We start from the raw sequence: 13,818 nt of genomic DNA, 5'->3' as shown, positions 1-13,818 counted from the left end.
GAGTTAAGAAAGTTCAGAGTTTCAAATCCAAGTGGATTAAAGACCTCAACATAAAACCAGACACACTAAGGCACTTAAAAGAAAAAGTGAGGAAGAGCCTGGAACATATTGGCACAGGAGACAACTTCCTGAACAGAACACCAACGGCCCAGGCCTTAATGTCAACAATTAATAAATGGGACCTCATGAGGCTGAGAAGCTTCTGTAAGGCAGGTGACACTGTCAAGAGAACAAAGCGACAGCCTACAGAATGGGAAAAGATCTTCATCAACCCTACATTTGACAAAGGTCTAATATCCAAAATATATAAAGAACTCAAGAAATTAAACACCACCAAACCAAATAACCCAATTGAGAAATGGGGCTCAGAACTAAACAGAGAATTCTCAACAGAGGAATATCAAATGGCTGAGAAACACTTAAAGAAATGCTCAACCTCCTTAGTCATCAGGGAAATGCAAATCAAAACAACTCTGAGATTCCATCTTACATCCATCAGAATGGCTAAGATCAAAAATTCAAGTGACACCACATGCTGGTGAGGATGTGGGGAGAGAGGAACACTCCTTCATTGCTGGTAGGAATGCAAACTAGTACAGCCACTTTGGAAATCTATCTGGTGTTATCTCAGGAAAATGGGAATAGGGCTTCCTCAAGACCCAGCTATTCCACTCCTTGGAATATACCCAGAAGATGCTCCAGCACACAACAAGAAAATTTGCTCAACCATGTTCATAGCAGCCTTATTCATAATAGCCAGAACATGGAAACAGCCTAAGTGTCCCTCAGTAGAAGAATGGATAAAGAAACTGTGGTACATATACACTATGGAATACTACTCAGCTATTAAAAACAAGGAATTCCAGAAATTTGTGGATAAATGGATTGAGCTAGAAATGATCATAATGAGTGAGTTAACCCAGAAGCAGAAAGAATCAAATGGTATATACTCACTTATATCTGCATACTAGCCCAAGGGGCATGTCCCACGAAAGCCTTCACTTACCAGGAAACTGGGACAGAGGGGAGGACATCCTATTGGGACTCTAAATGAGAGAAGCATGGGAGAATAGCAAAGTAGAAGGATCCAGAGGGTCCTAGAAACCTACAAGAAGAACATTATGATAGGCAGATTTGGGCCCAGGGGTCCCGCTCAAACTAAGGCACCAGCCAAGGACAATACAGGCGGTAAACTTTAAACCCCTACCCAGATCTAGCCAATGGTCAGAATATTCTCCACAGTTGAGTGGAGAGTGGGATATGACTTTCTCACGTACTCTGGTGCCTCACATTTGACCATGTCCCCTGGAGGGGGAGACCTGGTGGTACTCAGAGGAAGGACAGCAGGTTGCCAAGAAGAGACTTGATACCCTATGAGCATATACAGGGGGAGGAAGTCCCCCTCAGTCACAATCATAGGGGAGGGAAGTAAGGGAAAAATGGGAGGGAGGGGGGAATGGGAGGATACAAGGGATGGGATAACAATTGAGATGTAATATGAATAAATTAATAAAATATATTTTTTAAAGTGTAAGGAAGTACAGGATACCACCATCTTGCCTGAGAGCTCAGTGGGAGCATCTTCTTCCACTGCAGTAAACCAGACATGTACACTCCTGCAGTACCTTAGAGATGTCACATGTTAGACCAACTGCCTGCAATATTATGACTAAACATTGTAGACGCAGGTTGCTGTTGACATGTTTCACTGTGGATCTTGTGTGTATATGATTATGATGCATGGAAGGACAGCTCAAGCCCAAAACTCGCCAAGATGAAAAAAATGTGTTGTTGGGATAGCACACTTGCTGAACAACTACAGAAAGAAGCTAGTAGAATTATGTGGATCTCAGCCTTGTATCCAGAATGTCATATACTTACAATATGATTCATAATGGTAGCAAATTTATAGTTACAAAGTATCAACAAAATAATTTTATGGTTGTGGGTCACCACAGCAAGAGGAAGCGTATTTAAGGGTCACAGCTTTAGGAAGGTTGAGAACCACTGTGCTAGATGATTCTAATGTGGCTTCTTCAATAGTATTTTTGGGGGGAATTCCATACATGAACACTGTGTCTATATCACTTCTATTCTTTGTCACCCCTCTCCAACTCCTTCCACTCCCAAAGTCATGTCCTCTTCTCTTCTTTGTCTAGTCATATGTATAAATATGTACATGTGTGTGTGTGAGTGTGTGTGTGTGTGTGTGTGTGTGTGTGTGTGTGTGTGTGTATACAGCCTTCTAAGTTTTGTTAGCTTACATGGTATATACTTGTGTATAGAGGTAACCACTTGGGACCAGACAACTTTTGTGGGAGTTTGTCCCTCAGAGATAACTCAATCTCCTTCTCAGCAACCACTAACTTCCTGTCACTTTTCATCTAGTGGTGAGACCATGTTTTGAATCTATAATTACAAAACAAAATTCCATGCAACCACATGTTAATCTTGATTCTATCTCAGATTGCCAATTAATGTCCTGAAAAAAATTCATTTCAGAATATCCTTCACCAATTCCTATGGTTTCTTACAAATTCACAAGTATAGCAATTATTATCTTTCCTGTTTCTTCCTTAATGTAGTTCTTCCTGTTCATGAACTGGTTACATTGCCACTGAAAAGACTGTAAATTAACTCCACCTTCTCTGACTTAGCAGGGTTTTATTTCAACAGCACTCTGCTTGGGGTGATTACCTATGTTTTGAATGCTGATTAATGATCCTATTTTGCCAATTTGTCATTAGTAATATATTTTAAAGATGATCTGGACTGGTGAGCTATGCTCTTTTCCCTGCACACACCATTTTCCAGCCTAGAGTTTTGCCTGCATTCTTGGAGGCTTGCTAGCACCAGGAACAATCAGGTGAGATCCCTCCCCCAATGGCCTGCCTACTGAAGCCCCAGAGAAGCCCAGAAGAAGTGAGCTGTACTCTGCCTATAACTCTGCCTACACTTCTGCCTGTGGCCACAGAGTAAACCAGATGGCTAAAGGCAAGCACTAGAGCACAATAAACAAGATCCAGGACAATATGGAATCCAGCTATGCTACTACAGCAAGCCTAGATAACCTAACACAGCTTAAGTACAAGAAAATGACCTTAAATCCAATCTTATGAAGATGACAGAGCCCTATAAGGAGGAAATGAAAATCCTTTAAAGAAATACATGATAATACAATGAAACAAGAGCCAAAAATGGAAGTAGAAGCAATAAAGAAAACAAAAACTGAGAGAATCCTGGAGATGAAAAGACTTGATAAGAGAACAGAAACTATAGACACAAGCATCACCAACAGAATACAAGAGATGGAAGAGAGGATTTCAGGTGTAGATAAACAATTGAAAAAAATCAATACATTGGTCAAAGAAAATCTTAAATCTAAAACGTTTATGACACAAATATCCAGGAAATATGGGACACTATGAAAAGATCAAACCTAAGAATAATAATTGAAAAAGATTACCAGCTCACAGGCCCAGAAAATATTTTCAACAAAATCATAAAAGAATATTTACCTAACCTAAAGAGATGCTGATAAACATACAAGAAGCTTATAGAACACCAAATAGATTGAAACAAAATAGAAATTGCTCCCACCATATAGTAATCAAAGCATTAATGTACAGACCAAAGAAAGAATATTAAAATCACAAGCAAAAAAGGCCAAGTAATATATAAAGGCAGACATATCAGAATGGCATATGAAATCTCAATGGAGTCTCTAAAAGTCATATGGGCCTAAGCAGATGTCTTACAGTCCCAAACACACAACAGATACTGCTTACCAAACATAAATCAGGATCAGGTAAACAATTTAAATAGTCCTATATCTCCTAAAGAAATAAAAAGCAATCATTAAAAGGCTCCCAACCACAAAAGCCCAGGGCCAGGTAGTTTTAGCACAGAATTGTACCAACCATTCAGGGAAGACATAATACCCATACTCCTCAAACTAGTTTACAAAATAGAAACAGAAGGAACATTCCCAAACTCATTCTATGAGGCCACAGTCACACTGATACTCAAGCCATACAAACACTCAACAAAGAATTTCAGACCAATTTCATTCATGAACACTGATGCAAAATATTCAATAAAATACTGAATCCAAAAGCACATCAAATACATCATCCACCATGACAAAGTAGACTTCATCCTAGTAATGCAGGTAGGGTTCAACATGCAAAAATACATCAATGTAATCCACCATATACAAATTGAAATATATATTATATCTCATATATTATATCTCATATATATTATATCTCATATATATATTATATCTCATTAGATGCTGAAAAGCCTTTGACAATTTCAACACTCCTTCATGATAAATATCTTGGAGAGATCAGGGATACAAGGTGCTTACCTAAACACAATACAGGCAATTTACAGCAAGCCAATAGGCAACATCAAGTTAAATTAAGAGAATCTTAAAGCAATTTTACTAAAATCATGGACAAGACAAGGCTGCCCACTCTTTCAATATCTCTTGAATATAGTACTTGAAGTCCTAGCTACAGCAATAAGACAACTAAAGGAGATCAAAGGGATTAAAAATTAGAAAAGAAAAAGTCAAAGTATAGCTCTTCACATACAATATAATCATATACATTAGTGGCCCTAAAATTTTTACTAGGTATCTCCCACCAATGGCAGCTTCTCTTGGTTTTAATACCTAGAAGAGCTCTTGCCCTTGTGACTTAATTATTTCCCAGCAAATCGTATCTAATGCTATCATTTTGGGGACTCAGATGTCAGCATCTGAATCAGGCACACACAAACATTCAGGTCATAGCAATGTTATCAGTTGATCTAATTTTGTAACTATTTTATTTTGAAAACTTAATAAATTCAATCTGAACAAAACAGTCAACTTCATTTCTAAGTTTTATTCACATTACTTCTTCCATTTACCCAGTATGAGCTATTTATAAAATCGGTAATTATTGGAAAAATTGAAATCAACACAGCTTAAAATACAGGCTAATGGTACTAAAGAATCATTTGTGAGTTTTACATTTCAAAATTAATTAAATTATATAAGGAAATGCATTATAAGTAAACTAAATCTAATATAAAGTAAACTTTCTATTTCAAATTCAATACTAAGTTCAGCTTTCATGTATGACTCTATACATTCCATATGCCATGGTCTCTGATAACAGTATGCACTTTTGCTACATGTGCAAGTATTAAGCTGATTAACGTCTTTATCTAAGACCCTAGTATAATTCCTCCACTGCACAGCCTGCTCCAGTTTTAAGCTACAAGTAAACTTGATTATAGGAGTCTTCTTACCATTTCTGGTACTCCTATAGTTCTTTCTGTTCTTGACAAGAAAGGAGCACTTCTGTTGGTCAAGTTAGGTAATTCTTCAGAAAATGCACAAACCTGAATTCCAAAAAAGCACATTGTAACAAAGACATAAATGAGTATGTAACTTATTTTACCAATGTAAGTAACACTAGAAACAATAAGCTGAAATGAAGCTTATAAAATTCTGTTTATACAAAAGGGATAAAGGTTTATTTAATCCATACAATGGAAACACTTGATTATAAAGCTCTAGTTAAATTTAATGGATCTTCACACATTATTTAAATATATAAAGGGAGTTTGATATAAGATTGTTTCTCCTAATGATTTCAGAAGCTGCACTATAACGTCTCACCAACATTTGCTACCTAAACACGAGCTGAACAAGGGCAACAACAATAGATACACTAGTGTGCCCAGGGGAACCATCCTGAGGCTCAACCATATGCTAAGAACTACAAGCACGTAAAGAGTGCCGAGAGCCTGAAAATAGTAGTTTCCAGGAAAGAGCACATCAAGCAGTTATCCAATAGCAAATGATCAGGCCTGAAAAAACACATACAAGTAACACTAAATACACTGAGTAAGCTGTACTTACATATTTAGGAATATATGTATATTCACATATACATACATGCAGGTAACAACAAATTAAAAAATGAGGCCATGAATTTGAACGATAGAGAATAGGGACATATGAGAGAGTTTGGAAGGAGTAAATAGAGGGTGTACTATGTAATTATACTATAATTTAAAACAATTAAAGAAACCAAATAAATTAGCATAAATTTTAGCTATACTAAAATATCATGTTTAGATATCAAATACCTTTTCTTCTGAGACAGGGTTTTTCTGTGTAGCCTTGGCCGTCCTGGACTCACTTTGTAGACTAAATTACTTTTCAATGTCTGACCCAGTACATTGTAATCTTAATAATATACAATTATAATTTATGTGTTCAATGATATAGCATTATTTGTTAACACTTTATTATTAATACATGAAACATCATAGCTAAAACTTTAACTTAATTACCTGCAGTTCTGAACTAATATGTATTCTAAGCAAAATTATCAATAACTTTTGAATATGATAATCCTACACATGCAATGAAGATGCAAATTAATAGGCTAGAAAAAGTAGGTAATCTACAATTTTAATTTACAATTAATTATTCCCTGTGAAGTACTATTTCAATTTAATCTAATTTATTCATCTTATTCATTTAAACTGTATAAATGCTTGCAACATTATGTTTATACAAAAGGGATAAAGGTTTATATTCTCATCTTTATTGACCTCATTGTTTTCATTTCATAAGTTCATATTTGTATTTACTATTCCAGAACTTGACACTTAGGGGGTAATGGTCTGATATATCTATTTCTTTATTCATCTTAAGGTTAACAATAATTTACTTAAAAGCTAAATCACTTATACGTTCTTTTGGTAAAAACCATCTGCTCCTTTAATCAAAATGCTGAGGTTAGTTCTAGAAATAAACCCAGTTGTGTCAAAAAATATAACTATATGTGACAGACTTGACCTCAACATTAGAGCAAACAAGAAAAAACTTGAAATATTTCTCCAAAAAGACGGGGAAATCCAGAAGCATCTATTTCCAACAAATACATACACTCAGTGAAATTGAGGCAATAAAAAGTTTCCCAACTTAAAAAAAAATTGCAGAGAAGACAAAGGCACTACCAAACTCCTCTAGGACCTTAGAGAAAGGCCACCAGGAGTGTTCCTCAAATCATTCACTACATGGGAAAAATTAACGATGACGTCTAAATGATTGATAAATTCATGAAACATGTTCAACATCTTCAGTACCAAGAATATAAAAAGCAAAACCATCCTGGTATTCTGTCACCCGAGTCAAATATAGCAATTATCAAAATGACCAAATGAGCGCCTGGAGAGATAGGCCAGTGGTTACGATCACATAACTGCTCTTGCAGAAGACCCAAGTTTGGTCCCCAGCACTGATTTCCAATAGATCACAGCTGCTACTAACTCTAGCTCCAGAGAATTAAATGCCTTCTGGCCAAAGGAGAGCAGAAAAAGTGAAAGAGAAATTTAAATAAAGTAAAACTTTTTTAAAAGAAAGAAAACTACAATAATTGCTGGTGAGGATGTAAACAAAAAATCAGGAACCCTTAAAAACCATTGTTGGGAGTATAAACTAACATGGCCACTATAAAACTCACTAGAATTTCACTTTCAAGTGACTAGAAGCAATTTCCATATGACCCACCAGTAGCTATATACTCCTAGGTAAACACCCAAAACAATCACAGACAGCGTGCCAACAGAAGGACTACCACAACAGTATTTACTACAGCCCGGTGCTTAAGTTACAGAATCATCCAAGGTAAACATTAGCAGAAGAATGTGGGATGTATGCTCCCTGTAGGAACCACAGACTAACAAAAACACCACTACCAGGCAAGAGAAACACTTTTTTAGCATTTGAACAATACGGTGCAAAAGGCTCCCTGAGCAGCACAGAGCACTCATGTTGCTCGTAGTTGCTTCTCAGAGGTTGAAATGTAAGCTTCTACTGCTAAAGACACTGCTCACTTAGGATACAATACTTGGCTTCAAGGTGGATACCTGGAAGCCTCCTCCCTTCAGTCTAATTTCCATGGTTCCAGAAAATACTATGCAAGCTGCCATGGGGCTGGGGAAGCAATCAATAGCCTTACCCAGACACAATATCTATGAACTACAACATTGACCGTTATGGCAGGATGCAGTAAGTGGCATGCACATTGGTAGTGTTCAACAGCTGTCTAGTTGGATGTAGACGCACTCAACAGCTATGAAGTCATGCCTAAAATTAAAACCTAGCAATACTTCCAGGACTAGTCAACTCACTGGAGAATAATCACCTATTGACACTTTGCTAGGCCATATTTCCTCTCTGCATCCTTACACCCACAGAGCAGGGTAACTATCACATGTGATTGAAGAAGCTTCCCTTCACAGCAAATAGAGACCACCACAGAAAAGCACAACTGGACACAGGCAAATATCAGTGGATTTCAGGGACCTAGTGCCAATGGATGCAGCTACGTCACAGCTCAAGAAGCTATGGTCCAGCAACCATTGTGGAAGAGGGCACAGCAAGACTGTAGGAGCGAGAGTATCAGGAAATTGGCGTAGAGAAAGTCTGTCCTAGAAATAGCCACATAAACAGAACAGGAACAATACCAGAATCAATAGACAACCTAATATGGAGAGAAACTGTCACAGGGCTCCACCCCTAGACAACGAACTATAGATGGCCAATGGCTGCTGGGAGAGGGAGAACTGGCCTCTTCCGGGGATGAGGCCCTTATTTGTTCTCCAATACAAAGGGGGCAGTCCTAAGGCCATATATGCATAAGTGACAAAACTAGTGTCAGGAGGTTGTGCTTAAATGTGTGTGTGTGGGGTGTGTGTGTGTGTGTGTGTGTGTGTGTGTAACAATGATAATAAAAAGATACTATCAATTTGAGAGTGAGCTCATTGGAAGGTATTGTAGACCACCTTTTTAAGCTGCGTATGCTAGGCCCGTGAAAACAAATGCCACGTGCTTTCTCTCATCTCTACAATCTAAACTTTATTTTTAAAAAAGATATGAAATTAGAGGAGGACTATATGGAGCAGCATAAGGAGACCATCAGGAACAAGGAAGAGGGGACAGGAGATGGTCAAAGGGAAATACACAAAGAGTCAGATGCATAATATGTATGCATGAGAATGTCATAATGAAGCCTATTAGTTTGTGCAGTCAACATATGGTAATAAGAGGAAGAATTCTAGAGCTGAAAAAAGAATATGTGAAATTGTGTGTGTGTGTGTGTGTGTGTGTGTGTGTGTGTGTGTGTGTGTGTGTGTTTCTTTGCTTTTTTATATTCTGTTTTGTTTGGGCATTTTTGTTGTTATTTTCTTGTTTTCTTGCTTCATAAAAAGAGAAAATAGGAAAGGGCTAGAGCTCAGTGGGTGGGAAGGAGCTCAGAGGAAGAAGGAAAAGGAAGCCATGATAGAGTATAGAATATAAATAAAAGTTTTTCACAAAAAAAATGTTTTTAAAAATAATTCAAAGCTGTATTTTGAAAAACACTTTAAAAAATAAAGTACTCCTAACAGGAAATTTTTACATCCAAGCATGAAGAGGGTGAGAGGGAGGTGCAACATGCTCAGAGGATGGCAAACAGTCCAACATACTTACGTGTTAGGATCCCAGAAGCGGGAAAGGATATGGCATGAGAAATACATGAAGAAGCAACCGACAAGAATTATTTCAAATTGACAGCACAGAGCAAGCTAAAAGCAACATTTACTCATACCAAAAACACAAATGAGAAACGCATAAACATCCACTCACTTCCTAGGAAAAGCCACGTGCAGAACAAGCCACTTCTCACTGGAAGCCACACAATGGCAAGGTCAAGGTGCTGAAAATAACTAGCCACCTAACAATTGGCACCCCAAAATACCATTCAAACTTTATACACTAGAAACCTTTTCAGAAAACCGACATACAATAACTCAACAGCAGCAGCAGCCAGAGACAAGAAGAAACACAGGTCCTAATATTCAGGAAGGCAGAAGAAATCCCAGACAGTAGCATGAAAATGCAGAAAGAAGTGAATCAGGTGGTAATGGCATATCGGTAAATAGAGGTGAGGCAAAGCAATACTATCCAAAGAACTTAAAAGATATAAATTTGGAATGTGTGACAATGAATCAAAATAGAGTGAAAATGTTTTAAGTTGGGATTGTTGCAAAAATGGTAGGACTAATTCTTTTTAATGGATGGCCATGATCAAAGAATGCCACTGTGAGTCCTATGGGAAAAAAACACATAACTAAAAATAATTAACTAACGGTACGTTTTACACAGTGCATAACAAAATGTTCTAAAAGCTACTAAAATTCATGACAAGTCCCTTAAAATAACTAAGGTATACTTAATGTACTATTTTTATAATCACAATTATAATATGTTATATCAAACTGAATAATAAAGAAGAAATGCATAAAAAGATATGTGATAAAAAGTTTGAAATGAAGTTGAGAAATCTAAAAAAAAATCTAGCAATCAAAAGACTAAAACCCTCTGGAGCACAGATACTCATGTTAAAACTGTTCATTCAGCAACTCTTCAATAAAATGGTGAATTTAATGCAAAATAAGTTGACAAAAAGCAGATAGCTATTGTGAAGACTGTCAAATACACTGCAGGGGCATGCAGGGGCAATGAGAAGAAAAACAATAAAATAAAAGTGCCTATTAATTAATTAAATGTGGATGTCAGAGTCTCCTGTTACATTCTGTTGCAAGTTATCAAGTGTTGCCATTTCGGGTGCTGACAGAAGATGCACATCTCCTGAGGCACAGACAAGGACTCATCATAACACAGCCTGCGTCAGCCAACCTGTGCCAGTCCTCCTTGTTCACAGGGCACAATAGACACCAGACATGTGGGACCAATGGCTTTTATGGACGAAAAGCATGAGTCTTGTAAAGGGCACTTAACATGACCCCTGCTTGAAGCAAAAGTATAATATCTTCAAAAGTTGTTTGCTATAAAATCATATTGAAAAGGGAGCCCTGAAAAAATGTGCAAAGCAACAAAATATTTACATAGAAAACAAATTTTGGGGGCATTTGCTTCAGAAACAAACCTAAAAATATAAGCTTAAAAAATAGAAAGCTGAAAATTCTTAATGTCTAATTAATATATTATATGTATAATAAAATCCAAAAATTCTCCTGTATCAACTGGGACAGAGGGGAGGACATCCTATTGGGACTCTAGATGAGAGAAGCATGGGCAAATAGCAAAGTAGAAGGATCCAGAGGGTCCTAGAAACAAACCTACAAGAAGAACATTATGATAGGCAGATTTGGGCCCAGGGGTCCCGCTCAAACTAAGGCACCAGCCAAGGACAATACAGGCGGTAAACTTCAAACCCCTACCCAGATCTAGCCAATGGTCAGAATAATCTCCACAATTGAGTGGAGAGTGGGGATATGACTTTCACACGAACCCTGGTGCCTCATACTTGACCATGTCCCCTGGAGGGGGAGACCTGGTGGCACTCAGAGGAAGGATAGCAGGTTGCCAAGAAGAGACTTGATACCCTATGAGCATATACAGGGGGAGGAAGTTCCCCTCAGGAACAGTCATAAGGGAGGGGAGTAAGGGGAAGAAGGGAGGGAGGGAAGAATGGGAGGATACAAGGGATGGGATAACCATTGAGATGTAACAAGCATAAATTAATTTAAAAAATTAAAAAATAAAAATAAATAAATAATTCTCCTGTATCATTATTTCATAGCATTAAATTAAACACATATATAAATCCTCCTACCTTTAAGTCCTTAAGCATATTATACTCTAGTTTTTCTCCCTATTAGTGCTGTGGCTTCATCTCAATAATATTACACATATTAAATACTTGAACAATCTGATTCCAGCTTAATTACTTTGAGCTGTGACCAGAGCATTAAGATTTTTAAATGTCCTTAGAGACTGTAATGACAGCCAGCTTAGGAAACCATTTCTGCCACAGTCCACCACTTCACCTTTCATTCTCTTAACACCTCTGGAAAAGAATCTCCTTCATCCCTCTCCAGAAGAGGAGGAAAGGAAACACAAGAAAAAGTGCCTGGTGCAGAGCCCCAGTTCCTACTTTCTGGATGTGAGATGCCCAGGATACTATAAAGTCACCACGGGCTTTAGCCATGCACAAATGGTAGCCTTATGTGTTGGCTGCTCCACGGTTCTCTGTCAGCCTACAGGTGGAAAAGCAAGGGTGACAGAAGGATGCTTCTTCAGGAGGAAGCAACACTGAAAAGTGCCTGATTCAAAATGAGGGGGAACTACCCCCAACACACACATTTTGGATATAAAAAAAAAGAATAGTTTACCATGCTTTCCTAGCAATTCTATTAATGCATAAAATTTTAGAAGGTTCTAACAGCTTAGTGTTGTCTATAAATATATTATATAAAAATAATAAGGTCTTGCTATTAACATACCATCTGATAATCACAAGGCCCAGGACCACTGGAAACCTTTTTCTGTGCTGTGAGCAAACGTCGAGGGACAGTAGAACCAAATACAGGTTTCTTTGATTTCTTTAAGCAGGTCTTTTTAAACTTGGCAATTATAATGTTGTTTGAGATATCATAAAAGCCAGGACCTAAAATTATAAAGAACATTATTTATAAGAGTAAGCACATATAAAGAACTTTCTGCACTCAATAACATTAAGTAAAATTTTTTAGAAGGAGGTACATATACTTCTGCCTAAAATATAATGTTATGGATATGTTTTAAAACTTATCAAAGGCTTACAAAGTTAATGTGTAAATATGAATGGATGTCAGAAACATGCAAAGAAAACAAATTAGTAATGATTCTACTTATATTAGAAAACTTAGGAAACACAGGTTCAGAACAGATGCCTGGGGGACAGGAATGGTGTAGACATTAATGTCAAGAATATATGTGAGACATTTTAATGAAAGATGGGTCTCTTCCAAAACTTGATCATAACAGTGGTTGCCAGTGTGAAAGAAAGCTGGCAGTGTGACACCATTTGTAAGCCACATACCATACTGAGCTATAGTGACCACTCCAGGATATCACTGACAAAAGAAATCTCAAATGTGCTGAGCCTGAACATACTGAGTACTCTAGTAGCTACATTTTTTTCATAGTGGCAATATTCTGAACTTATAAGACATCGAAGCAAAGCTACCAATGTAAATTATTCCCTCTGTAGTAACTTTTCACAGCCCAAGTTATCTAACTTTCTCCTCTTGCCTTTCCTAAGGCTCCATAAATCCCTACCTAATGAGACATACTCTAATCTTTACTAGTGTCCTAGTTTGGGTTCTGTTGCAGTGATAAAAAAAAAAAAAAAGGAGAAAAAAAAACAGTAGACAAAGGCAACCAGGGCAAAGGAACAGTCATATAGAAACAAGTATAAACAGTCCAGTGTCTGTCATCAGAGATTTACAGTCTTCTGGGACCCAAAAAGTGTGTACAACTCCAGCACTCTTGCCCTGCTACCCACGGGTCACACAGCTGGTCTTGTAGACTTAGGCCAGCTCCACTCCACAACTTCCTCTGTCCTTGGTGGTCACCCCACACTCCTAGCCTCTCCAATCTGAAGAGGTCTTCACTGCAACAAGGGCTGCCTCTCCTGGGCTCTCTTCATGGGGTCAAACCTGGCTTCAAGGTGAGAAGCTTCCACTTCTCTCCACAGCATCTCAATCCTGGGTCCTTGACTTCAACTGAGGCTACATTTCCATCAACATCCCCCTGGCTTCTCCACTGGGATTCTAGAATTCCTAAATGGTACCAAGCAGCATCTACTGTCTATGATCCCCTTTATACCTCCAAATCCAGTATGATGTAAGAGACTTGTACCTATTACCAAGTTCAGCCACCAGCCTGAGATGCAGCCTTGACTGACCCTTCCTCAC

General features: G+C 37.7%; 2 protein-coding genes across 2 annotated transcripts in view; one reads left to right on the top strand and one right to left on the bottom strand.

Moving 5' to 3' along the window:
* Positions 1–4,093: 4,093 nt before the first annotated feature.
* Stpg2 (sperm tail PG-rich repeat containing 2) overlaps positions 4,094–13,818 on the bottom strand; it is a 105,636-nt gene continuing 95,911 nt past the window's right edge. The window contains exons 9-11 of the mRNA XM_051165723.1: positions 12,364–12,527; positions 5,305–5,397; positions 4,094–4,159 (exon numbers count right to left, since the gene is read on the bottom strand). Of these exons, the coding sequence (XP_051021680.1) occupies positions 4,094–4,159; positions 5,305–5,397; positions 12,364–12,527 (323 nt within the window). The remainder of the gene's footprint in view (positions 4,160–5,304; positions 5,398–12,363; positions 12,528–13,818) is intronic.
* Positions 8,049–12,176, top strand: LOC127206115 (40S ribosomal protein S27-like). Its single transcript, XM_051165407.1, has 2 exons — positions 8,049–8,083; positions 11,852–12,176. The coding sequence occupies exons 1-2, from the start codon at positions 8,049–8,051 to the stop codon at positions 12,174–12,176; spliced, it is 360 nt and encodes a 119-aa protein (XP_051021364.1).

The sequence above is a fragment of the Acomys russatus genome, chromosome 23 (assembly GCF_903995435.1).
Source record: "Acomys russatus chromosome 23, mAcoRus1.1, whole genome shotgun sequence".
In the NCBI taxonomy this organism is placed as follows: domain Eukaryota; kingdom Metazoa; phylum Chordata; class Mammalia; order Rodentia; family Muridae; genus Acomys; species Acomys russatus.
The sequence above is the reverse complement of the archived record's forward strand: the minus strand, read 5'-3'. Positions and strand labels throughout refer to the sequence as shown.

Bases quoted from the DNA above. Each gene is read 5' to 3' on its own strand.
- LOC127206115 (XM_051165407.1), top strand. From the start codon at position 8,049: ATGAACTACAACATTGACCGTTATGGCAGGATGCA. The intron at 8,084-11,851 runs GTAAGTGGCATG...AAATGTCCTTAG, and splicing joins GACCGTTATGGCAGGATGCA to AGACTGTAATGACAGCCAGC.